General features: G+C 34.5%; 1 protein-coding gene across 1 annotated transcript in view; it reads right to left on the reverse strand.

The window, feature by feature from the left end:
* LOC116738220 (low-density lipoprotein receptor-related protein 1B-like) overlaps positions 1 to 27,452 on the reverse strand; it is an 867,486-nt gene that overhangs the window by 250,962 nt on the left and 589,072 nt on the right. Inside the window, exon 7 of the mRNA XM_032594108.1 lies at positions 14,557 to 14,719. Within this exon, the coding sequence (XP_032449999.1) occupies positions 14,557 to 14,719 (163 nt within the window). The remainder of the gene's footprint in view (positions 1 to 14,556; positions 14,720 to 27,452) is intronic.

The following is a 27,452-nucleotide window of genomic DNA, read 5'->3' on the forward strand; positions in this document are numbered from 1 at the left end:
AGCTATTTAGTATTATTCATCTTAATATAATTAATTGTAATAAAATAATTTAAAATTGCCTTTTAAATATTTTAGTTTATGTATTTATTTTGAGAGAGTGAGTGAGCATGAGTAGGTGAGGGGCAGAGAGAGGGAGGCAGAATCCCAAGCAGGCTCCATGCTGTCAGCATGGAGCCCTATGTGAAGCTTGAATTCACAAACCGTGAGATCATGATCTGAAATAAAACCAAGAGTTGGACACTTAACTGGACCAAACCACCCAGATGCCCCTAAAATTATTTTTTAACCATGCAATATTAAGTTGTCTGATAAGTGGAATCTGAAATATGAAATAAGTCAACAAAAAATAAAAATAAATAAAAATAAGGCATAGCTTAAAAAATATTTTCTTTATTAAGCAACCTCAAATGTATATGTTATTAGTCTGCTTATCTTACCCAGGTACTTGTCTTTAAAAAATAGAAACATACACAGATCCAAAGAGTAAGAGCATTTAAGGAAGGCAGAGTTTCCAGCAGCTAGTTCTATTTCTCACTAGAAATTTCCTTATCTTCAATCATCTAAACCTATGTTTGTCTTATTTACTGGGAAGCAACTATAGATCCCAAATGTATCTTTCTCTGTGGAATAAATTAGGGCTTTCTCTGTAAATTTAGCATGATTCAGCACCAAAAAAAACATGCTTGGTAGTGACAGTTTGAGTAATTGCCTTGTTAAATCATCACAGGTATTATCGATGCAGTTTTCACTGTCATGGTTGTAGTCGTCATCATCATCATCATCACCTCCATTACCATCCTTATCTACTGCTTGCAGGGTTTTGATAAAGAACCTCAAAATATCCATCATGAAGAACATGATTTGCTCTCAAGTACAGTAATTCGCATTCTACAGCAAATATTCTCATGGCAGTGAATCAATACATCTCTCTCTCCCATTCTCAGTGAAATTATGTTTTGCTTCTTCTAGTTCTTTTCCTAACAGAAACTTGATTATGTTCAGAGAACCATCATTCCCAGTGACCTTCCCAACCATGCTCCCTCACCACTACCAAATTTTCAAATGACTGGGGGAAATTGAATACACTTCCAGATCTTGGGGTGGACTCCAATTAATACAAATCCAAACAGTACATGGTATTTCCCCAGCAACTGAGACTGCTCCAGGTGTGAGAAAGCAACCTTATTTAGCCCATTCAAACTGAAATAATGGATTTATAGTCCATAGTAAGGGGTCAGGTTTCTTACTTTTTCTTGCTGCATGAGAATAGTACACAATTTTCCTCAGTTGGTAGTGGCAACAAACTTATGACCAAGGGGGAAAAGGCTGTAGCTGTGGATGGGAGAGCAGGGAAATAGAAGGGATATGGCTCCTTCAAGATGTCAATGAGGCATCATTTCAACCAAGCCTACATCCAACCAAGCTTGCTCTTCTCTGGCCTTCCTCTAAGTTAGAAAATGAATTAACTTATCATTTAAGCCAGTTAGAGTTAGGAGGGGGTTTTTAGTATCTGAAGTATTATTCAACACACCAACCATTATTACACTATATTTACACTGTTTCAACTATTTTCTCTTTCTTTTCTACTTCTAATGTTATGCCCACCAATAATCCATTATGTCTTCCACTCTCAGATTGAATTTCTGCAAACGTTACATTTATTCAAAGCATGTTCTAAAACAAACAAGCAAGTCTATGGGCTGGTACTAGTAGTGAGATCTTAAGAAGTACAAACAAAAGAATAATTATCATTCGAATGTCTGAAAAGAGTAGGAAATAGAGTTGGGAGTATTCATGGTGTTTCCAGCCTTTCCAAAAAAGAGGATATTTAGGTTCTAGGAATTAGGCACCAGTTATTAGGAGAAATTGCCCAAATCTGAAAATGCCTATTATTTCATTTACTGGCCAGAGCATAATGTACTTGTTTCTCTGATTAAAAGTTTCTCTGATTAAAAGTTGTTTGGATTTGTGAATGTTGCAAGAGGTGATACAAACCTAATAATGAAAGTGACTCATTCAAAGTAAAATGATAAACTTGAATTCTAAGCATTCAGGAGATTATAAAAAAATTGGAAAAATATGAATCTACTCAATTTAAAATACATTTTAGAAATAGGGCTTTCACATGTTATCCTCTACTACGTTTAATTTTTTATTACCCAAAAAGAAAAAAAAATAATAAAATCAGATGGTGGTCATAGTGGCAGAAGCACTCATCTGTCACCAGAAGCTCATAGCTCACACCCCTTCCTTTCCAAAATGTGGAATGGCTGACAACTTCCCAGTTAGAAACCATATTTTCTAGCCCTCTTGTCATCAGATGTGACCAAGTGACTAGATGTCACTAATTGGAATGTAACTGAAATAATGATGGTCATTACTGAGCTGGAATTAGGAAAAAGAAAAAAGGCAGACATGTCATTCCTCTCTCTGGTCAAAAATCAGAGGATTCTCAGACCCTAAAGGATGTAGGAACCACAAGATGGAAGGAACCTCCATCTTTGAATCATCACAAGGATAAAAGCTGCTTGATAGTTCAGAATGCATACATTGGACTCGACCTTGAGCAATAAAACAGAAAACAAATTGACAAAATTTCTACTGTGCTATCCACTGAAATTTACGCAGTGAGTATTATCATAACAAATTCAAAAGTTGGTAGCACAGGGGCGACTGGGTGGCTCAGTCGGTTGGGCGTCCGACTTCAGCTCCAGTCATGATCTTGCGGTCCGTGAGTTTGAGGCTGGCATAGGGCTGTGGGCTGATGGCTCAGAGCCTGGAGCCTGCTTCCGATTCTGTGTCTCCCTCTCTCTCTGCCCCTCCCCCGTTCATGCTCTGTCTCCGTCTCAAAAAAATAAATAAACGTTAAAAAAAAAATTAAAAAAAAAAGTTGGTAGCACAAGTACAAAACTACCTTAATAAAAATTTAAAATACATTAAATATAATAAGATTGTAAATTACTACATTGAAGGGGTGCCTGGTGGCTCAGTTAAGCATCCAATTCTTGATTTTGGCTCATGTCATGATTTTATGGTTCATGAGATTGAGTCCCCCATCAGGCTCTCTCTCCCTCTCGGTCTGCCCCTCCCCCCCAATAAATAAATAAACATTTAAAAATGCATAACATTGTCAGATGACCATGGGTCGCCTTGGTGGCTCAGTCAGTTGAGTGTCCTACTTCAGCTCAGGTCATGATCTCATGGCTAGTAAGTTTGAGCCCTGAGTCAGGCTCTGTGCTGACAACTCGGAGCCTAGAGCCTGTTTCAGGTTTTGTGTCTCCCTCTCTCTCTCTGACCCTCTTCTCTCTCAAAAATAAACATTATTTTTTTTTTCTTTAATGCATAACATTGGCCTCATGGTTAAGGCAGCAGCATCAGGGTAACTAATGTTCAGGACTGAAAATATTAAAGGTTAAAAATACTTGATAAAAAATGTCATTTGCAGTATCTTGATAAATATATTGGAAGAAAAAACAAGTGCTTTTTGAGCCTATGTATTTAAGGGAAGAAGTTTAAAAGTCTAATATTAGTAATTGTGTTAGTTACTACATGCCTTCGTTGGCAAGATATTATGGGGAAAAATGAGTATAGGTAAGAACTGGCTGACTGACAACAAAAACTGAAAGGGAATAGACCAAGTCCAAAATTGAGGTCTTCCAGCTTTGGAGATCCAGTTGTTTCTAAGATGTGAATACTAAGAAAAATTGCCGGAATTACTTTGAACAACAAAAGCCAATTAACTTCTCAACTGAATAGAAGAGTTTCAGCTTTAGATAAAGGTGTTTGCTTCCCACTGGCGTGTTGTTTTCAGGCTTCGAAGTGACCACAAACAGGTTGAAAGAGAAAACCAAGAGAGTGAGGTGCAAAGAAATAATTTGGGTTTGATAATTATTTGTAGAGTATAACTTTGAGTGAGGATATTGGTATATAGAAGTAATGGGAAGCAAAGAAATCAAAATTCTACTAATTTTCAAGGGAATTTATAACTTCAAAAGCCATGAGCCTATCTTACAAAATTCTTTGTTTCTTCAAACCTTAAAACAACTTGAAAGGAACAAGAAACAGTCTGTGAAATATATAGAGTCCACAGGGGGAGGATGCCCCATTGCCAACTTCAGATGTAGTATTTAGCACAACAGACTAGAAAGAATCTCCCTGGGGAAGCACAGGTAAAGAACAATGAACAAGGGGAGATGTTACAAGGAAAGAAGTACCATCTAGACAAGGGAATTTCTAAACTACCAGGACAGAGGGTCTTTCCTTTACTTTCCTGGTAGGATTTCATTATTTCTCTATGCCAATGACTACTGTGTGCCTCCAATCTTCTATTTTCTAGATGATGATTCTTGTTTTTATTATTCTATCACTGTTCCACTGATTTATATAGAGTATGGAGGGGACAGTCGGGACAGATATCTTGTCTTTTGGTTCATAATTTGCTGTATACAAGGAAGTACAAAAGGACGTGATGGAGAGGACTGCACATCACCTGGAGGTCCTCCACTTTGAACTCATGTACTATATTCTATGAGAAGAAGGGCATATATGGATATTTGGTAGCCAGAAGAGAAGACTGGGACAGAAATGGCAAAATGTTTATTCAAAATGCATGTTCCCATTTCCATAGTATGGTGATGTCATGGGCAAGAAACTGCCTGATGCTACATTTCCCTGATCCCCTTGCATCCAACTTGTCTACAGATATTCAACATTTTCCCCCTTCTACTAGTTGCGAACAGGCCGTATGAGATTCTATAGCCACAAAATGGAAGGAACCCTTATCTCAGAATAACCACAAGGAGGAAGATACCTACCAACCTCTAACACACTCATCAGATTCATACGGGTATGAAATATAATTTTATTGTGTGATGTCATCATTTTGGTTTATAAAAGTGACTACCATTATCCTAATACAGTTGTTATGAGATTACTGTATTGATATTCCTTCAAACTTCAGTGTATATCCTGTGAAAATTACATTGGTCTTATGCAGTCATTTCAATTAATAAATAAAATTATATACACTTGAAATATCTTTCTCAAATCGAGTTCATAATAATAAATCATTTAAAAAATAAAACAGAATATCTTTGTTTTCACTTAAAAAATGAGAAATCTTAGCAATTCAGAGATTTTTAAATCACTGGAGAATTCCAAACACTTTAGACATGTTCCACATTAAGTTCATGGGATGAATCAATTATTTAGCTATACCTTCAAATTAATGAGACTCCCAAATATAAATTCAATATGAGACTTAGACTGAAACCCTCCAGAAAGTAGGACTATTTTCTTTTTATATGTTGCTTTTTAATCTCATTTTATGCCACACTAAACCAGATATAGAATGTAATTATAGAGATTTACTAATAGTTTGGTTGCTGATAATGTTACTATAACCTATATTCAATCATGAAGAACAATGACAAAAATCATTTGTTTTGCTTTTATCAAAAAACATTAAATTAGTTTAAGATGACATAGAGGCACATTTTATGAGCAGTTGTTTATCTAAACACAAGGTTTTTTTTGTTTTTTTTGTTTTTTTTTTTAAATTTTTTTTTTCAACGTTTATTTATTTTTGGGACAGAGAGAGACAGAGCATGAATGGGGGAGGGGCAGAGAGAGAGGGAGACACAGAATCGGAAACAGGCTCCAGGCTCTGAGCCATCAGCCCAGAGCCCGACGCGGGGCTCGAACCCACGGACGGTGAGATCGTGACCTGGCTGAAGTCGGACGCTTAACCGACTGCGCCACCCAGGCGCCCCTAAACACAAGTTTTTTTTATTCCATGTTTTTTCCAGTGTTACTGAGAAATTATTGGCATATATGTTTGTAAAAGTTTAAATCATGCAGCATGATAGTTTGATTTACATATAGTATAATGGATTCAGCTTACATCTACCTATCTTCTCATATAGATACAATAACAAAAAAAAAGAAATAAAAGGAAAAATATTTTTCCTTGTGATGAGAACTCACAGGATTTAATCCCCTAATAATTTTCCTATGTATCAAACAGCAGTGTTAGCTATTCTCACCATGCTGTACATTATATCCCCAGTACTTATTAATAACTGGAAGTTTGTATCTTTTCTCCCATCTTCCAACTTTTGCCACTGGTAATCACAAATCTGATCTCTTTTTCTGAGAGTTTTTTTTTTTTTTTTTGCTTTTTGTTTACATGTCACATATAAATGAGTTCATACAGTACCTGTCTTTCTTGGTCTGACTTATTTCACTTAGCATAATGCCTTCAAAGTCCTTCTATATTGTCAAAAATGATGGGGTTTCCTCATTTTTTTCTTTAGTGGTTGAATAATATTCCAGTGTGTGTGTGTGTGTGTGTGTGCGTGTGTGTGTGTGTACACGTGTGAGCACATGCATGCATGTGTGTATCACAAATTCTTTGTATAAAAATGCAATGATACATTGATAGACACTTAGTATCTTTCTATGTCATGGTTCTTCTAAATAATGTTGTTATGAACATGGAGGTGCAGATATCTTTTTGAGTTAGTGTTTTTGTTTTCTTTGGATATATTCTTGGAAATGGAATTACTGTATCATATGGTAATCATATTTTTAATTTTTTAGTATCTTCCATACTGTCTTCCATCATGGCTGTATCAATTTACATTCCCTGTATCCAATTTATATGCACAAGGGTTCCCTTTACTCCACATCTATGCCAGCATTATTTCTTGTCTTTTTGATGATGGCCATTTAACAGGCATAAGGTGATCCCTCATTGTGCTATTAATTTGCATTTTCCTAATAACTAATAATACTAAGCATCTTTTCATGTACCTGTTGGCCTTCATATATCTTCTTTGGAAAGCATCTATTTGTATCTTTAGCCCATTTTTTAATGGGGTTGATGTCTTTTTTTTTTTTTTTTGCTACTGGGTTGTATGAGTTCTTTATATACTTTGGAAATTAATCTCTTATTGGGTACATAGTTTGCAAAATTTTTTGCCATCCCAGATGTTGCCTTTTAACTTTGTTGATTTTTTTTTGGTGTTCAGAAGCTTTTTATTTTGATATGGTCCCACTGGTTGGTTTGTTAATCTATTTATTTGTTTAGTTGCCTGTGCTTTAGATGTCACATTCGAAAATTAATTAATTAATTACCAGCACCCATGTCAAAGAGTTTTATTCCTGTTTTCTTCTAGGAGTTTCATGGGTTCATGTCTTATACTTAAATCTTCGACCCATTACAACTTAATTTTTGTGAGTGGTAGAAGATATAAGGCTAGTTTCCTTCTTTTACATGTGAATATTCAATTATCTCAGCACAATGTACAAAGAGATTGTCTTTTTTCTGTTGAGTATTTTGGCTCTGGTGTCAAATATTAGTTGACCAAATATGTTTGGGTTTATTTCTGGGCTTTCAATTCTTTTCCACTCACTGGGCTATTTGTATATTTTAATGTCAGTACCATACTATTTTGATGACTATAGATTTATTTTTTTATATTTAAAAAAATTAATGTTTATTCATTATTTTTGAGAGAGAGCGAGCGAGAGAGCGCATATGCAAGCAGGGGAGGGGCAGAGAGAGGAAGACACAGAATTTGAAGCAGGCTCCAGGCTCTGAGTTGTCAGCACAGAGCCGGACGCAGGGCTCTAACTCACGGATCATTTGATCATGACCGGAGCTGAAGTACGGTGCTTAACAGACTGAGAGCCAACCGGGTGCCCCGACTACAGATTTGTAGTATATCTCGTAATCAGGCAGTGCGCTGCCTCCCGCATAAACAATTTTTACAAGAGATTACAGAGACAATTACCTCAGTAAAACTGACAGAAGACCAGCTACCCTCAACATTTGACTTTTTCCTTTTCATGATTAAAAAAAAAAATATTGAGTAAACACTATTTGACACTATAAAACATCCAACTTGACCCTAAAGCCAAGCCAATTTCTCCCTAGTCAAACCACTGTGAATCTGGCTCAAGGGAAAATATCAATTTTCGATCAATACCCTTCAAGGCTCAGCAGTCAAGCAGAACAAAATATAACCCAGCATAAAAGCTGACTTTTTTTTTTACTTCTGATTCTTTTTTTTAGTTGAATATGATTATATGGCCTACAATAAAATCCTGAATTTATGTTATATATGAAAGAGTGGTAACTTAAAAGGCGAATGGTGTCAAGTATGTATTTTATTGTTTTTAATTTTTGTCTTTTCCCTTGTGGTGTTTACAAACCAACATTTTCTGTTTTGTTTTGTTTTTTGAAAATAATATTTGTGCCTAACCCACTATTTAGCTCATAAACTTCAAATAAATTACTGCTTAGAATTTGTTGTTTAGAATGTATGTTTTTTTGTAAACTATAATAACTATATCTTTTGGTTGTAATATTTGATATTTAATGCATAATTCTGTTATACTCAAAGCTCCATAAGAAAATATATCATACCATTATCTTTCATGCCCTTATTATAACTGAGTGAAATAGGAAATCTGTCCATATATTTTCAAAAGCAATACCATTTGCTCATATCTGCTTCTTGTTTTCATACAATTCTATGTAAGAAACAATTAGAAATAATTTTACATTAATTGGAAATATAAAATTATTCTTGTCTAAAAATGGCATAGATTCTTCCAGTGTGCAAACTATTCTATGGCAGAGAATACAAAACTTTCATGCCACTTGAGAATTGCTTTATAAATGAAACAATAATGTATTTAATGCTACCCCAGTAGCATTAGGCTTAGAATATTCACATAGATTGCAAAACCATTGAAGAATCTGAATAGAATAAAAGCTCCCATCAGTTTCTTAAAGTATATCTTTAAAGATAAAAATAGGAACACTAGGAGAGAACTCCCAACCCAATCTCTTCTTTGTATCATATAAAACATTACTGGAGGGACACCTGGGTGGCTCAGTCAGTAGAGCGTCCAACTTCAGCTCAGGTCATGATCTCATGGTTGGTGAGTTCAAGCCCCGCATCAGGCTCTGTGCTGACAGCTCAGAGCCTGGAGCCTGCCTCGGATTCTATGTCTCCCTCTCTCTCTCTGCTCCTCCCCCACTCACGCTCGCTCTCTTGCTCTCTCTCTCTCTCTCTGTCAAAAATAAATAAACATTAAAAATTTTTTAAATAAAAAATAAAATATTACTGGAAAGAAATGTCATTTGCCTTGAAAAGAGATAAGAAAAATACTCCTTGAAATGAGTTTGAATGGCCTTGGCTAAAAGGAAATGGAAGGGTTCTCCTAGAAAAGGGACTAAAGAATTGGAATAAAGTATTTGTCCATATTCCAAACAAGTTAAGGTAAGTACAAAGAGACCCCCTCAGTGCCTGGGAAAAGAAATTCGAAGAACTGCACATAAGAGAGAACTGTTATATGACAGGGGATGTAGTAGATGATGTTGGTTCTTAGTCCATTTATTTTTCCATCTTTGCTTGGCCCTAATTTCACTCTTTCACATATCAATGGTGGAAAAAAAAAAGTGGGTTTTGTCCCATTCAGGAAGGCATCTACCCCATTTCTGCCTAAGAAGACATGAACATCTAAGGAAAAAAAACAAAACAAAAACAAAAAAATGTTTTTTCTTCTTTTGAGTGGAGTACCATGTTTCTACACAAGATCCCTAGAACTTCATCTTATGATGGCAAGAGAATTAACCTAAAAACCATACACTAATCATAATAATATCACAAAGAGGTAAATGGACCCAGATCCTGAATGATATTGTTGAGCCACTAAAATAATCAACTCAGAGACTATCCTATATTTAGATTTAAAAGTGAAATAATAAATTCCTTCATAATTGTGCTTTTTTCCTATTCCTTTATTTGAGTGGACAGCATTTATCAGAGTGATAACTCAAAGAAATCTCTTTTATAGAGAGTGGGTGCAAGATTGGGAAGATACTAAATATAATTACTAGAAATAGAACTATGAAGTCAGTAATTTGGGTATAAGTTTAACAAACATTTAAAACATATAGAGTAAAAAGAGAGAGAAAGAACAGCAAAGAGGGCAAATAGAGATGTAAAATGTTTTGCATTATTCTGAGTTACTATTATGAATAATGTGAGCTAAGAACACAGTGAAAGTTGAGTCAATTTGGGTTAAGTTTCCAGTAAAAGGTGTAATGAACATACACCACTCCAAATTACTTTTCTGTATTCCCAGGGTAATCACAATATAAATTATATTGGAAGGAGACAGTGATTAAAGGCAATGCCATACGTGAACCTCCACTTACAGAAAGGTTTGGAGAGTAATTTGGAGAGTTTGACCCTAGACAAAATGAATTAATGAGAATAATTTGAGTCATACACAAAACAGCTAATATGGATTTATACCCTTGAGTGAGTCTTTGAACAACTAGCTTCACTTAAAATAATTCAGACCGGGAAACATGAACTTGCATTTCCATGTTGTCTTGCCTAATCACATCAGCAACTCCTGAAAGGAACTTTGGATTGAAAAGTGGCTATGATAAACTCTCCTGAAAAACCTTGTAAAATGGCCAATTTAGACAAATGCCTATTGTTCAGATAATTCTCTATGAATCTAAATGTTATCTAAGAGTGTTGGACTCACTCCGAAAAGGTAGTAGTGGTGCAAATAGGAAATCAGCATATAGATATTTAGACTATGAACAGATAAAAAATTAAAATACAGCTAATATAATGGATATTCACTTGAATTTGTTGCTAAGATAAGAAAACACATTAAAAAACTTTAAATTCAAGAGTGAGCACTTGGGTGGCTCGGTCAGTTAAGCATGTGACTCTTGGTTTTGGCTCACGTCATGATCTCACGGTTCGCGGTTTTGAGCTCTGTATTGGCCTCTGTACTGAGAGCATGTAGCCTGCTTGGGAGTGTCTGTCTGTCTGTCTGTCTGTCTGTCTCTCTCTCTCCCTTCCCTGCTTGCTCACAGTCTCCTCAAAATAAATAATCATTAAAAAAAAGAAGAAAGAAACTTTAAGTTCAGGATCTCCAAGAGGAATTTTAAAGCAAGTCGAAACATAAACTCAATAGAATGATTATTGAAGGTATTGAATTACCTCCATTCTCTGAATTTTCTTCTAATAAAGAGAAATATGCAAAAAGATTCTCAGGGAGACTAAGTTCACATCATTTTAAAGAAACATTTTTGTGGGTATGTGTAGAGGGTAGTTCTTCCTCAAAAAAATTAGGACTCACAATTTGCAACCTATCAAAATGTGAATATAAATGTCAGAATATTAGGGGCACTTATGAATTGCAGAAGAGTATATGACTCATCCACATTGATACTTCCATGAGGACAATAAGAGCACAGAGTGGCATGTTTTTAGGTGCTTCCTAATTTTCAAACCCATAGCAACTTCTGAACCATCTGAATCCCCAAACTAATAGATAGTGGTTAGTTGTGGGAGTACAATCTACAGATTTAATTTATCCACAGTGCACTATGAGGGGATTAACAGCCAAAGGTCCTCAACAATTCTACTTATGTCCTATAAAAAAGTGACTAGTGAGTGCAGGCTCTAATTTGGAACTTAGGCTGGCTCTGGGAGCCACCTGACAGAATTGAAAAACCTGATATCTACCCCAAGGATTCCCTTGTTACAAAAGCCCTTTCATGGTCATAGGGAAACCTACCTTATTTTCTGGTGTCCCACATTCATACAGAATTCTAAATTCTTAGATTAGAATTTCATAAGCCCATCCTATTCCCTGATCTATCTCTAACTTCGATTCTATCTCTAATGTCTCATCTATGATTGGTTTTGCCAGCAGTGGGGATCCAGGTAGGTGATGGGAAAAAGTGTATTAAATATTCAAATACTGTCAATCACTTCTGTGTGTACTCAACTTTGAGACTTTCTCCTCCTAGCAGTTGGCCTGCTCTCATAGAGAACAAAGACGATATACTTTTTATTCATTTCACTCATGAGGTCATGGATTCACACATAAATCCTACATATCACTCTGCCGTTCATTCTCTACAAGTCAGAAGTCCATCCTACATAGAAAAATGGTATACTCAAGAAATATTCAATTCCTGCTTTTTCTCATGACTAAGGAGATTTCCCCTGTCCTTCAGGTTATCCATCTCATATAACTCTACTATGTTTGGGTTTCATACACGGTACCACACATCCCCGCAAATAGATTTTTTCCCAAATTCTCAATTCCAATGTCATTACCATCACTAGAAGTGAAAGTTAAAAGTATAGCCAAGTAAAAGATTTCTTTTTCAATGCAGCTTTGAAAGAAGTAAGGCAAATCTCCCTCCATTTCTACTGCTATTAAGGTCAAGCTCTAAAAATCAGATTTGACTTTTAATGTATTCCAATGATTTCAGAAGTTAAGAGAATGAGCCAAAGATAATCACTCAGTCCATACACTTAGGAAAAGGTAGGAGAAATTTCACTGGTGGCACATATCCCCTTTGGTAGGTCATGCACAGTTGTTCCAGCTTTGGCTATTCAAATTACGCTGGAGCAGGCCCAGAAGTAAAAGTTAAAGGAAAAAACCTACTGTTCCTTTCCTAGATAGCATTGTATTAATCCTAGCCAAATTTCTGATAATAAGGGAAAAGTAGAATATATTTGAAAGTGTTATACTCCAAACAGGCTTATATTTATAAAAGAACAGAGCTCTGCTTTCTCTGATTTCTGCAATTCATGATTGAAAAACTGCTTGAGACACAGAGCAAACTCAAACGAAAAATTCCAAAGAACCTATTGTGATAAATGATACATGACAAAATTACATTTAAACAGTTACTAGGCCCCAAGGAATCCTGCAGAGAATAAGTGCAAACAATATGGGGGTTTTGTACTCCTAATTCCTTTGACAAAAGTAACAAAATATGGTTCTTTCGTGTAATGACAGAGAGAAACAGGAAGCTTGAGAATATAAACTATGTTGCTGTCCTGAAAGAGAGATGGTACTCATATATATTATATTCGAGATGGACAGTTTTATTTAAAAAGGGTCTCTGGATCTTAGTTTTTAAAAATGGGGGAAGATAAGATGGTAGAATGAGGGGAGAAAGACAGTAGCTTCACCTCTTAACATTTTTGATAAATAAGACTGTCTAAAGGCTACTTTGAAATTCGGTTAGCAAATCCAGGGAAAAACATGCAAGCAAATATATTTCTAGACAGAATTCCAAAATAATTCCAAAAGAATGTTGTTACCACATTTGTAAATTTCCAATTCTTTCTTACTACCCTTATCCAACAACCCAAACAAATCAGTTTAAATACAACTTCTTTTACTAATGTCTTTTGAAGCATCACTGCAGTCAGATTGAGTCAAGTCACCATCTGCTGCAATACAAATAGAGCTACATTCAAGAATTATATTACACAGCCTTCCTAGCAAAGTTCTTACGTGCAAGCTGTTCTTGTCAAAATCAGAACCATTGTGATGATGCATCTTAATATTCAATCAGACTTTAAGTAAAGAGTGACAAAAGTCCACATATGGAGGACAGCTGTTTCTTCAGTAAATATTTTCCCATTTATTGAATGGAGGCTTATGGCAGTTTAGGATACGTTCCATCAGACATTTCAGCCTCAACTGCTTGGGGACGATTAAACCAGTAACAAGCTAAATTTCAGTTTTCAAATCTTTGCTACAACTTACATCTGAAAAAAACAACAGTTCCTCCGATTAAAATTATACACTATGTCAGTAATGTGAGAGTATCCTTGCCCAGTACGCACTGGTGAAAAAACTGAATTTATAGTACTCTATATAGTTTTTGCCCCTCCCACTCAACAATACCATAGCATTTGTAAAACTGAAGCATAATTTCTATATTGATTTTCTAATCATGTGAACAAAGTTGATGGGAATTTAAACATTTATGACTGTATTTGACAAATTGTGAAATATTTAAAAAGATTAATGAGCCTATTAGATAAAAGAAGGTCAGATAAGACATACTTTTAACCAACAAAGTGGCTTGCAAAATTAGAAAATCAAAAAAAAAAAGTGAAGATGAATTCTGATAAAGAATTCAGTAACTCCATAATTATATAGTATTTACATATCAGTAGTTGGAGGGGAAAAAAAAAGATGGTTTCAACTAACAAGGATGACTTTAATGTTTTAGTAGTACCCGTGAACATGCATCATACACCTTTTATAAATACCAAATGTGTTGAACGTAAGTTTGTTCTCAGCACATCTTTCAAGTGGTGTTTCTGAAGCTTGCTGACTACAAGGTCTACTGCTAAGGGAACTTAAAGTTCTCCTCTCTTTAACCTAAAACTATCCTGAGGCTCTTGTCTGGTGACCCCAAAGCAATTGTGAAGAGGGTTGTTTGTATCTCAGGTTAGGCCAGCAATATAAATGTGTTAAGGAACTGGTATTACCCAGCTTCTGCATGGTAAATTATAGCCCTTCTTTTCTCCTTGCAATGCAGTTGTTAATATCAACATTTAAAAATACTCTGAGCCTGCAATCTTATATTCCACAGCTCCTGTCAGAGACCGATCTATTATACAATTTTTGGATGCATTACTTATTTTAATGGAAACTATTTCATATCAAACATTATAAAACAGAACTTCTTACCCCGCTATTGGATCTATGGCTATTGACTTAGGATTGTGAAGCTCCAGGTCAATCAGGGTGACACACACAGACCCGTTGTAAGTACAAACAAAGATCCGGTCACTGACATGGTCCACAAAATAGAGATTTCTGGTAAGCCAGTCAATCGCCATTTGTTGCACATCTGAAAAACACACATTAAAAACAAAATCATTGTGTTACACATGCAAATTTAGTATCATAAGCCAAAGACTATGTAAGTCTGCCCAAACCATCAGAGAAAGCATTTCACAAGTATAGATGGTTTCATGATTAAAAAAAAAAAAAAAACAAAAAAACAAAAAACAAAACAAAAAAACAAAAAACCAACAACATCAAAAAACAAAAAAACAAAACTACACAGATAATTAATTTCTTGCTAGGTCAAAATAGGTGATTTAATTATTCTATAAAGTAATGACTACCTTTTGATACCTTTCTTCTTGCTATTTAAGGACTAAGAATGATCTAGACAAATGGACAAATGATTTCTAAATCCCAAAATGTAAGTATTTACAATAAAATTTTCTCCCAGTTTTCTTATTTATACTAAATAGTTCACTCAACCCAATGTGAAAATTGGTTCAATGACACAGCTAAACTCTTCAGTAGTAAGAGGAGTAAACTTTTTATGAATCTAAGGTAAATTTATATTTTCAAATCCTCTTCCATTAAAAAAAGGAGCTGGAAAAATAGATCTGTAAAGTCTCTTTGTTTACAAACAATACTCAAAACTTGGAAATTAAGCCAAAGGAGTGGTGATGTTTTTCAGTGGCATGCATATGCATTATAAAACAGGCCTGATCAAATATTAATTTTCCACAGAAGTGTTATTCAATAGTACTTTCTGTGAAGAAGGAAATATTCTACATCCATGCTGTCCAATAAAGTAGCCATTAGCCAAATGTGTCTAGGACCACTTAAAATGTGGCTAGTTTGACAGGGAAACTAAATCTGTGTTGTATTTCATTTTAATTCACTCAAATTTAAATTTAAAAATTTAGGTAGGTAGTTAGTGGCTACAAGGGATAGAGCAGCTCTAGGAGAATGTGTCTGTGTTTGACTTGAATATTTTCCATTTGATCAGACCTTTATACTGTGAAATTTCATGTTAATTTGTGAATAATTATCTTGTAGAAAAGATAACCTCAAAGGTTATGGTTGTACTGCCCTGTGAGGCATTAACCATTTTTATACTTACCGACAAATTTTATTTATACATTCTTTTTCCTTAAAATGCTTGTAATTATCCAATTCCACTAATGCTCTTAGATCAGCACTACTGTGCTGGTTACCTCAATAATTCCATAAATAAGTTTCTGGTTTATATTTATTCTTGAATTTCATGACAGTCATGTTTTTATCTATTAGAAATTATACTTTGACACCTTCTTGTTCAAACTTACTATGGATCTCTGATTCATTGACAAAGCAGAGTTTCCTTCTGCAATCTGAACCTAAACATTCTTCTTGCTCTATGCTTCAAAATACTTCCTTAGTAACATGCTGTTTCAGTGAATGATACCCTTTCAACAAAAAGACTAATATAGATGCATGTGTCATTATTGTCACTCGTAATGGTATATTGTCAAAGCAAGGTACGGAAAGTAGCAACTTTGTGGAATTTCTATCATGCTTTACAAGGACAAGCAGAAAGCAGATACTGCAATTCATTGGACACACATTTTCAAGCTATCGATTACAGTTTCATTCCTGAATTGCACAGTCTTTATGGAAATATAACCATTTAAATTTCCACAAACTACATGAAGCTTTTCTCAACCAGTTCAGCAGTGAGGATTTTTAAAAAGCTGAAATATTTCTGTCTCCAGAAATCTGGAAATGTATGCTTTGTTTGTTTTTATTCTTTTTACATTATTATATCAACTAGAGAACAGAACCCACTGTTTCAAATGCCATTTTAAATACCTGCGGTTCAGATAAAGTATGTATCAGAGTCCATTCAACTGTGTAGTTGATGTAGTCTATGCAAGTGAAATTTCGGACAAAAGAGCTGTTTGACAGCATTCACACCTTTTTTTCAAGTCTGTATCATTACAGAAATATCCTCTGCTACTGAAACAATAGGTATTGTTAACAACCATCCAAGTTTGAAGCAACAAGGTCTCAGGAAAGAACCTAATAATTAGCCAAACACTCAGTTATTGTGGGAATTGGCTTTGTTTCCTTTTCTTATATTTGAAGTTTCTGTCTAGTTTTAATGTAATCTTTTATTAAGATTGGAGGAAATTAGACAAAAAGTTCAAGTAAGCAAGCTGACAGATATAAAGGTACATAAATAAGTAAATCTGACCAGAATTATTTACACATTTCAGAAGATAGGTAAATCTTCTAGACAATGGATTCAGTATTTCATCTTCATTTTGCTGAAATACAACCAAGATCATAGGAAGTTGCTGAAGATAATTATAATCATTTTATGACATATTAAAAAAAATCATAAATATTTAGTTCAGGGCTTTATTACTGTACCAGAACAAAAATTTAAATATATTCCTATTATATTTTCTAGTCCTATCCTCCATTGCCCCAGAATGTGACTGCATTTGGAGCTCAAGTTTTCAAAGGGATGATTAAATCAATGCCATTAAGGTGAGCCCTAATCTAACCTTACCCTATACTTATAAAAAGAGGTTATGACATACAAAGAGAGATACCAAGGATCCCTACACAGAGAAGAGAGGCTATTTGTAAGCCACTGAGAGGCCTCAGAGAAATCCAAACCTGTTGAATCCTTGATCTGGAACCTCTAATCTTCAGAATTGTGAGAAAATGAATTACTATTCTTTGAGCCATATAGCCTGTGGCATTTTGTTATGGTACTCTAGCAGAAGGACACATTTACTCCAGTATTGTTTAATAGAGTAGTCCATGCCACAAAATTATTGAGAAAAAAGGTCAAAATCCTGTTAAAAAAATATAAAGGAATGTCTATATGTGCCTTCAATGTCACACTGAACCATTGTCTAATAGGCACCTTCAATAACTAGTTAATTTTCCTAAGTAATATACCTTTGTTTAACTTATAGCTTACTACTGATTCAGTCCAAATATCTATGAATTTAGATATTAATTTATACATTGATTATAATTTTTTTGTCTAATAGAGATGCAAATGATTTCCATCACGTAGTAAAGATACCCCTTTTTATTGCTATATGACATTAAGTGGTTTTATATCTAACTTTACAATTTTAAATTAGCATGTTTTTATTTCAGTGATTATAAATTCTACAGTCTCTTCTGCGCTCCTCTGAACCGGATTTACCATCCTTCTGGTTCTCTCATTAGTGAGATAAATGACTCCTTAACATATAGTTAATATATGAATACTATAGTGAATACTATATATCATATGAGTCATGTTTTTAACTTTTTGAAAGTTACACGTTGACAAAATTTACCTCTTGATTTCTTTTTCAAATTATTTGCTATATAGTCTTCAACTAGCCAGAAATAGAAAAGGTAAATGTCCACAAGAACGAGAAAAATAACATAAATAGGCAAAACTTTTTGGAAGGAACTATGACTAAACTAGAAGATAGCCTGAAGTTATACATTTACATAAAAAGGTGGGATTGATTTCAGCTGATTGTTTTGACATAGAAATGCTTCATTATTTCAAAGGGGCCAAAAATACAGTCTATTGCTGCCTATAAGAAAGACTCACTTCAGATCCAAAGACACACATGGACAGAGAGTGAAGGGATAGGAAAAGATATTCCATGCAAATGGAAAGGATAGAAAGCTGAGGTAGCAATGTTTATATCAGACCAACTAGACTCTAAAACAAATGTTGCAACAAGAAACAAAGAAGGGCATTACATAATGATAAAGGGCAAATTCAACAAGAAGATGTAACACTTGTAAATATTAACTCATCCAACATAGGAACATTTAAATATATAAAGCAAATATTAACAGATACAAAGGGAATAACTGATAGAAATACAATAATAGTAGGGAACTTTAATAGTCTACTTGCATCACTGGATGTCCAGACAGCAAATTAATGAGAAAACAATATCCTGAATTAGACCAGGTAAAGTTACCAGAATTCTCCATCCTAACACAGCAGAATACATATCTTTCTCAAGTATTCATGGAATGTTTTATAGGATAAATCACATGTTTTGCTACAAAATAAATCTCAATAAATTTAAGAAGACTGAAATCATATCAAGTATCTTTTCTGACCTTAACAGTATATAATTAGAAATCAATTAAAGAAGAAAATAAAAAAGAAAAGAAAACCAAAAAGCAAAGAACAAAACAAACATATGGAGATGAACAGCAAGCCACTAGACAATCAATGTGTCAATGAAGAAATAAAAAAAGTAAAATTAAAAAATACCTGAGAAAAATGAAAATGGAAACACAGTTTTTCAAAATCCCTGGGATACAGTAAAAGCAGTTCTAAGAAGGAATTTTATAGAGATACAGGCCCACTTCAATAAATAAGAAAAATCTTAAAAAACAAACAAAACCTTTTAACCTTATACCTAAAGGATATAGAAAAAAAATCCAAAATCAGAAGGAGGGAAATAATAAAGATTAGAGCAGAAGTAAATAACTAGAAATCAAAACAAAACAAAACAAAACTCAGACAAACAAACTAACAACAATGTAACAGATCACTAAAACCAGGAGCTGATAGTTCTTTGAAAAGATCACCCAAGAAACAGTGGTGCCTGGGTGGTGTGGTTGGTTAAGCATCTGACTTTGTCTCAGGTTATGATCTCACAGTTTGTGAGTTCAAGCCCCACATCAGGCTCTGTGCTGACAGCTCAGAGCCTGAAGTGTGCTTTGGATTCTGTGTCTTCCTCTTTCTCTGCCTCTCCCTTGCTCATGCTCTGTCTCTCTCTCTCTCTCTCTCTCTCTCTCTCTCTCTGTCTCTCTCTCCTTCAAAATAAATAAATAAACAAACAAACATTTTAAAAAACTTTTAAAAAGAATGAAATCTTTCCATTTGCAACAACATGGATGGAGGTAAAGTGTATTATGCTAAGCAAAATAAGTCAGTCAGAGAAGGACAAATACCATATGATTTCACTCATATGTAGAATTTAAGAAACAAAACAGATGAACATATGGAAAGGGAATAAAAGACAGAGGGAAGCAAACTATAAAAGACTCTTAATAGGGAGGCTGGGTGACTCAGTGGGTTGAACATCTGACTCCCACTCAGGTCAGGATCTCATGGCTCATGAGTTCAGGCCTAGCATCAGGCTCTGTGCTGACAGCCCAGAGCCTGGAGCCTCCTTCGGATTCTGTGTCTCCCTCTCTGTCTGCCCCTCCCCCAATCACACTCTGTTTCTGTCTCTCTAAAAATAAATATTAAAAAAAAATTGTAAAAAAGGCTCTTAATGACAGAGAACAAACAGGGTTGATGGAGGGACATAGGTGGGGAATGGGCTAAATGGGTGATGGGAATTAAGGATGGCACTTGTTATGATGAGCACTGGGTGTTCTATGTAAGTAATTGATTACTAAAATCTACTCTTGAAAACCAATATTACACTGTATGTTAACTAACTCGAATTTAAATGAAAACATTTGAAAAGACATCACTGAAAATGATAAACCTTTAGCCAGACAACTCTACCTATTCTTCTCAAAGTATTCCAAAAAGTAGAAGAGGAAGGGAAATTTCCAAATTCATTCTGTGAGGCCAGTATTACCCTGATACCAAAACCAGATAAAGACACCAATAAAATAGAGGACTATAGGCCAATATTTCTGATGATCCTACATGCAAAAATCCTCAACAAAATATTGGCAAACCCAATCCAACATTACATTAAAATAATTATTCCCTGTAATCGAGAGGGATTTATTTCTGTAAGAGTGGTTCAAAATTTGCAAATCACTCAAAGTGACACATCAAATCAACAAGAGAAAATATAAAAAAAATCATATAACCATGTAAATTAAAGCAGAAAAAGCATTTGACAAAGTGTATCCATTCATGGTAAAACCCTCAATAAAGTAGGTTTAGAAGGAACATATCTCAACACAACAGAGGTCATATATGAAAATCCCATACCTATTATCATACTCAATGGAGAAAAACTGAAAGCGTTCCCCCTATCATCAGGAACAAAACAAGGGTGTCCATTCTCACCAGTTTTATTCAATGTAATGTGGTAACTCCTAACCACAGCAATCAGATAACAAAAAGAAACAAATCCATCCAAATTATTAAGGAAAAAATAAAACATTCGCCATTTGCAGGCAGGAAGATACTATATATATATATATACATATATATATATATATATATATATGTATATATATGTATATATATATATGTATATATATATGTATATATGTATATATATATGTGTGTGTGTGTATATGTATATATATGTGTGTGTGTGTGTGTATATATATATATATATATATATATATATAAATCCTGAAGACTCCACCAAAAAAAAAAAAAGAACTGATAAATGAATTCAGTAAGGTTGTGGGATACAAAATCAATCTACAGAAATCTATCGCATTTCTGTACACTAAAGAAGCAGCAGAAAGAGAATTTAAGAAAACAACCCATTTACAAATACACCAAAAATGATAAAAAACCTATGAATAAACTTAACCAAAGAGGTAAAATACCTATACTCTGAAAACTATAAAACATTTATGAAAGAGGGGTGCCTGGGTGACTCACTTGATTAAGCAACTGACTCTTCATTTTGGCTCAGTTCATGGTCACAGGGTCATGGGATCAAGCACCATGTTTGGCTCCATGCTGAGCATGGAACCTTCTTGGGATTCTCTCTCTCTCTCTGCCCCTTTCCTCCACTCATGCCCTCCCTCTCCCTCCTTCTCTCTCTCTCTCTCTCTCTCTCTCTCTCTCTCTCTCTCTCTCTCTCTCTCTGTCTCTAAAATAAACAAAAATTAAAAAAAAATAAAAAAATTGATGAAAGAAATTGAAGACAAAACCAAGAAATGGAAAGACTTCCCATGCTCATGGATTGAAAGAACAAATATCGTTAAAACGTTTATACTACTCAAAATGATTTACACATTTAATCAATTCCCTATCAAAACACCAACAGCATTTTTCACAGAACTATAATTACTAATCCTAAAATTTGTATGGAAGCACAAAAGACCCCAAACGCCCAAAGCAATCTTGAAAGTGAAGAACGAAGTTGGAGTTATCACAATCCCAGATTCCAAGTTATACTATAAAGCTATAGTAATCAAAACAATATGGCACTGGCACAAAAACAGACATACAGATCAGTGGAACAGAACACAGAGCCCAGAAATAAGCCTGTGATATATGCTCACTTAATCTTCCACAAAGGAGGCAAGGACAGACAATGGGATAAAGTCTCTTCAACAAATAGTGTTAAGAAAGTGGACAGCTACATGCAAAAGAATGAAACTGGATCACTTTCTTAATCATACACAAAAATAAACTCAAAATGGATTAAGGATCAAAATATAAGACCCAAAAGCATAAAAATCTTACAAGAGAGCACAGGCAGCAATTTCTTTGATATTGGCTATAGCAACATTTTTCTAGATATGTCTTCTGAAGTGAGGGAAACAAAAGGATAAATAAACTATTGGCACTGTATCAAAATAAAAAGCTTCTGAACAATGAAGGAAACAATACTAAAAATAAAACTAAATAATACTAATACTCCCTGCTGAAGGGGAGAACATATTTTCAAATGAAATAACTGATAATTAGTATTCAAAATATATAAAGAACTTTTGCAACTCAAGTCTGAAAAAAAAAAAACAGAAATAGTTCAATTAAAATGGGCAGAAGACGTGAACATGCATTTCTCCAAAGAAGGTGCATAGATGTCCAAGAATCACATGAATAGATGTTAAACATCACTAATCACCAGGGAAATACAAGTCAGAAACACAATGAGATATCACCTGACACCTGTTAGAATGGCTGACATCAAAAAACACAAGAAACAAGTGTTGGCAAGGGTGTGTGTGTTGGGGGGCACAAACTTGTGCATTGTTGCTGGGAATGCATACTGGTGCAGTCACTGTGAAAACAATATGGGGGTTCAAAAAATGAAAAATATAATTACTATATGATCCAATAATTCCACCACTGAGTATGTACCAAAGAATATAAAAACACTATTTCAAAAAGATATATGAACCCCTATTTATTGCAGCCTTATTTGTAATAGCCAAATTATGGCAGCAGTCCAAATTCCCATCAATGATGAATGGACAAAGAAGATGTAGTGTGTGTGTGTGTGTGTGTGCGTGTGTGTGTGAATACACATACATACATACATACATACACACGATGGAATACTACTCAGCAATAAAAAAGAATGAAATCTTTCCACATGCAACATGGATGGATCTAGAGATTATAATGCTAAGCAAAGAAGCCAGTCAGAGAAAGGCAAATACCATATGAATTCACTCATAGGTGGAAATTAAGAAACAAAACAAACAAAAAGGAAGACAAATGATTCAAACCAAAACTTAAGTTTTATAGACTTAACTATAGAAAACAAATAGATGGTTAAAGAGGGAAGGTAGTAGGGGGTGAGTGAAATAGGTGAAGGGGATTAAGAATACAGTTATAATGAGGAGCACTAAGTAATGTATATTGTTGAATCACTATATTGCACACCTGAAACTAATATAATTCTGTATGTTAACTACACTGGAATTAAAAAAAAATCTGTTAAAGAAAACATAAAACTGTCACTCTTCATAGATAACATAATGCTATACGTTAAAAAAATCCTAAACCTCTGCCCCAAAACTATTAAAACTAATAAATGAATTAAGTAAAACTTAATAATACAAAATCTGTTGTATTAATGCTGTTGTATTAATGTATTAGTGTATTAAAGACTAATGCTATCTGTTGTATTTCTGTATTCTAATAATGAGGTACCTGAACAATAAATTAGAAAATTATCCCACTTATAATAACATAAAGAATAAAATGTGTAGGAATAAATTGAATCAACAAAGTGAACTATGTATAGTCTGAAAACTATGAGGCTGGAGAAAGAAACTGAAGATGACACAAATAAATGGGAAGATTTATTGTGCTCACATACTATTTAATAGAACACTATTGAAATGGCCATACTACCTACGCAATCTATAGGTTCAATATAATCCCTATCAATCTACCAACATACTTTTTCACAAAACTAGAATAAATAATACCAAAATTTATATGGACCACCCCCCCGAAAAAGAAACAACACCAAATAGCTTAAGCAATCTTGGAAATGAAGAACAAAGCCGGAGTTATCATAATCCTGAATATCATACTATACTACAAAGCTATCATAATCAAAACATAATAGTATTGGCACAAAAACAGACCCAATAGGTCAATGGAACAGAATAGAGAGATCAGAAATAAACCCACACTTATAAAGTCAATTGGCCTATGACAAAGGATGGAAGAATATACAACGAGAAAAACAGTGTCTTCAATAAATGGTGTTGAGAGAAATACACAGCTACATGCAAAAAACGGAAAGTGGACTAGTTTCCAACATCATATATAAAAATAAACTCACAATTGATTAAAGACTTAGAAATAAAACCTGAAGCCATCAGACTCCAAGGCGGGGGGGCAACATAGGTAATAAGGTCTTTGACATTGGTCTTAGTGATAATAAATATTTTTTCAAACTTTTTAAAATTTTTACTTATTTTTGAGAGAGAGACAGAGAAAAACAGAGTGTGAGCAGGGGATGGGCAGAAGGAGAGGGATGGAGGGAGGGAGACAGAGAGAGAGAGAGAGAGAGAGAGAGAGAGAGAGAATCTGAAGAAGGCTTCAGGTTCTGATCTGTGAGCACAGAGCCCAAAGTAAGGCTCAAACTCACTAACCTGGAGATCACGACCTGAGCCAAAGTTAGATGCTTAACCTACTGAGCTACCCAGGTGCCTCTATGATATAAATATTTTTTAACTCTCTATCCTCAGGCTAGGGCAATAAAAGCAAAAATAAATAAGTGGGACCACATCAAAGAAAATGATTTTGCACAGCAAAGGAATCCATCGACCAGCAGAAAAGGTAATGTATTGAATGGGAGAAGTTATTTGCAAATGATATATCCAATAAAAGGATTAACATCCAAAATGTATAAAGACCTCATAAAACTGAATTTCAAATTAGCAACCAATCTAATTAAAAAATGGGCAAAGGATCTAAACAGACATTTTCCCAAAGACTTAGAGTTGGCCAACAGACACATGAAAAGATGCTCAACATCACTAACAACAGGAAATACAAATCAAAACCACAATAAGACATCTCCTCATAACTGTCTGAATGGCTATTATCAAAAGGAAAAAAATAACAAGGTTAGGAAAGATGTGGGGAAAAGGGAATCCTTGTGCACTGTTTGTAAGAATGTAAATTTGTGCTGTCACTACAAAAAATAGTATTGGGGTTTTTCAAAAAATTAAAAATGGAACTACCATATGATGTAGCGATTCCACTTTTCGGTATTTATGCAAAGAAAATGAAAATAGTGATTTGAAAAGCATATGCACCCTGTGTTCATTGCAACATTATTTACAATAGTCATGACATGGAAACAAGCTACACATCCATCAGTAGATGAATGGGTAAAGAAGACATGGTATATACATGCAATGTAATATTACTCAGCTATAAAAAAAAAAAAACAGATCTTGCCATTTGTGACAACATGGATGGACCTAGAGTATATCTTAGCATAAGTACATCTTATGATGTACTAAGTGAAATAAATCAGAGAAAAATCATTATCACATGACTTCATTGAAATGTAGAGTCTAAAAAACAAAACAGATGAACAAACAAAACAGAAACATACTCTTAGATACAGAGAATAAAATGATGGTTGCCAGAAGGTTAGGGAGATGGGAGGTTGGACGAAACAGGTGAAGGAGATTAAGAGGTACAGTAATCCAGTCATAAAATAAATAAGACACAAGGATGCAATGTAATGTACAGCATAGGGTATACAGTCAATAATATAACAACTTTGTATGGTGACAGATGGTAAGCAGACTTACTGTGGTGACCACTGTGTTTGCATATAAATATGTACTATGTCACCTAAAACTAACACATACTGCATATCAAGTATTCTTCAAATAAAAGGAAAAACAAGAATAAAAAAATGAATAAATAAAAATAACAAAGAAGCCCAAAATACAGATTTCTGGATTTCATTTGAAGTCTCCCAATTTTAAAAAATGTTTATTTACTTATTTTGAGAGAGAGACAGAGAGTGTGAACAGGGAAGGAAAGAAAGTCAGACAAAGAATCCAAAGCAAGCTCCAGGCTCTGAGCTATCAGCACAGAGCTTGATGCAGGGTACAGACCCATGAACTGTAGATCATGACCTGAGCCAAATTCTGGTGGTCTCCCAATTTTTAAATATAGTAAACTAATTAATAAAAATTATAAAGCATTTTGTCTATCAAACAAAATTTGTCTTCAAACTAAATCGACTCACTAGTGTAATTACACCGAAGTAAACAGTATATACTATTTATTACATTACACACACACACACACACACACACACACACACACATATATATATATATAATATGTGTTTATTTTTGAAAGAGAGAGAGAGAAACAGATCACAAGCAGGGGAGGGGCAGAGAGAGTAAGATGGAATCTGAACCAGGCTCCAGGCTCTGAGCTGTCAGCCCAGGGGATAAAACGGGGCTGGAACTTATAAGACTGATCTGACCTGAGTTGAAGCCAGACACTTAACTGACTGAGCCACCCAGGCACCTCTCATCTATTTTAGTGTAATGCTCTACTTAAAAATATGTTCTTGGGAATGTCACTAATATTTGTAAAAGCCATTGTTCTTATATTCAATAAACATAATATCCAATTCACAAGGTGGTGAGGGGCTTAAATTAGAAAACAAACATTAAGAATGCAGTACAAAGAAATGTAGTAAGTTTCCCATGAATATTAGTTGCCTTTCCAGGGACAGAAGGACTTAAAGGTTGCCCTTTAGTTTATGTATTTATGATTTCTTATAATATTTATTACTAGGGAATGCCGCAGTACTAGATAAAACCATAAATAACTAATGATAACATAGACACTTAATGGGTTTGATAATTTTAAAATGTGCCCACATTTTATGTGGGCAAAACACATCAAATGTTTTGATACTTTTCTTTTCAGGAAGTGAAGCTTAATTCTCTTCCCCCTCAGTGCAGGCTGTTCTTTGTGACTTTTTGTACTGAGTAGAATGTGGTAGAAATGAGAGTGTGATTTCCAAGGAAAAGCCATACAAGGCATCATAACTTCCATTTTGCGCTCTCTGTTTGAATCACTCTGGTGGAAACCAGATGCCATGCTATGAGGATAGTCAAGCAACCCCATGCAAAAGCCCATTTTGCAAGGAACAAAGACCTATTGCCAACAGTCACAAGAATGAGCTTGGAAGCATATCTTCCAGCCCAGTTAAATCACTAGCTGTCAGCAGTCTTGGCTAATACCTTAATTACAACCTCAAGAGAAACTCTACGTCAATCACCTAGCTAAGCAACTCCCGAATTTCTAACACACAGAAAGTGTTAAGATAATAGGTGCTCTTTTTACGTGACTAAGTTTTGGGGTAATTTGTTATGCAGCAATACATAACTAATACAGAAGTCAAATCCTGTAGTTCTTTAAGATAGATTTTATTGGCTTTCTATCACTTGGATGTCATTTATAGGAGTATATCTGAACTAAACTGTCTCTACAGACAACTGTTTTGGTTCATTTAAATTACGTGTAGTGCAGATTAATGCTAAAATACAGAGGGTACTCTGTCACTGCTTATAAATAAAACCTGGGAGATGTAAAGATA

This window comes from Lynx canadensis, chromosome C1 (assembly GCF_007474595.2).
Source record: "Lynx canadensis isolate LIC74 chromosome C1, mLynCan4.pri.v2, whole genome shotgun sequence".
NCBI lineage: Eukaryota > Metazoa > Chordata > Mammalia > Carnivora > Felidae > Lynx > Lynx canadensis.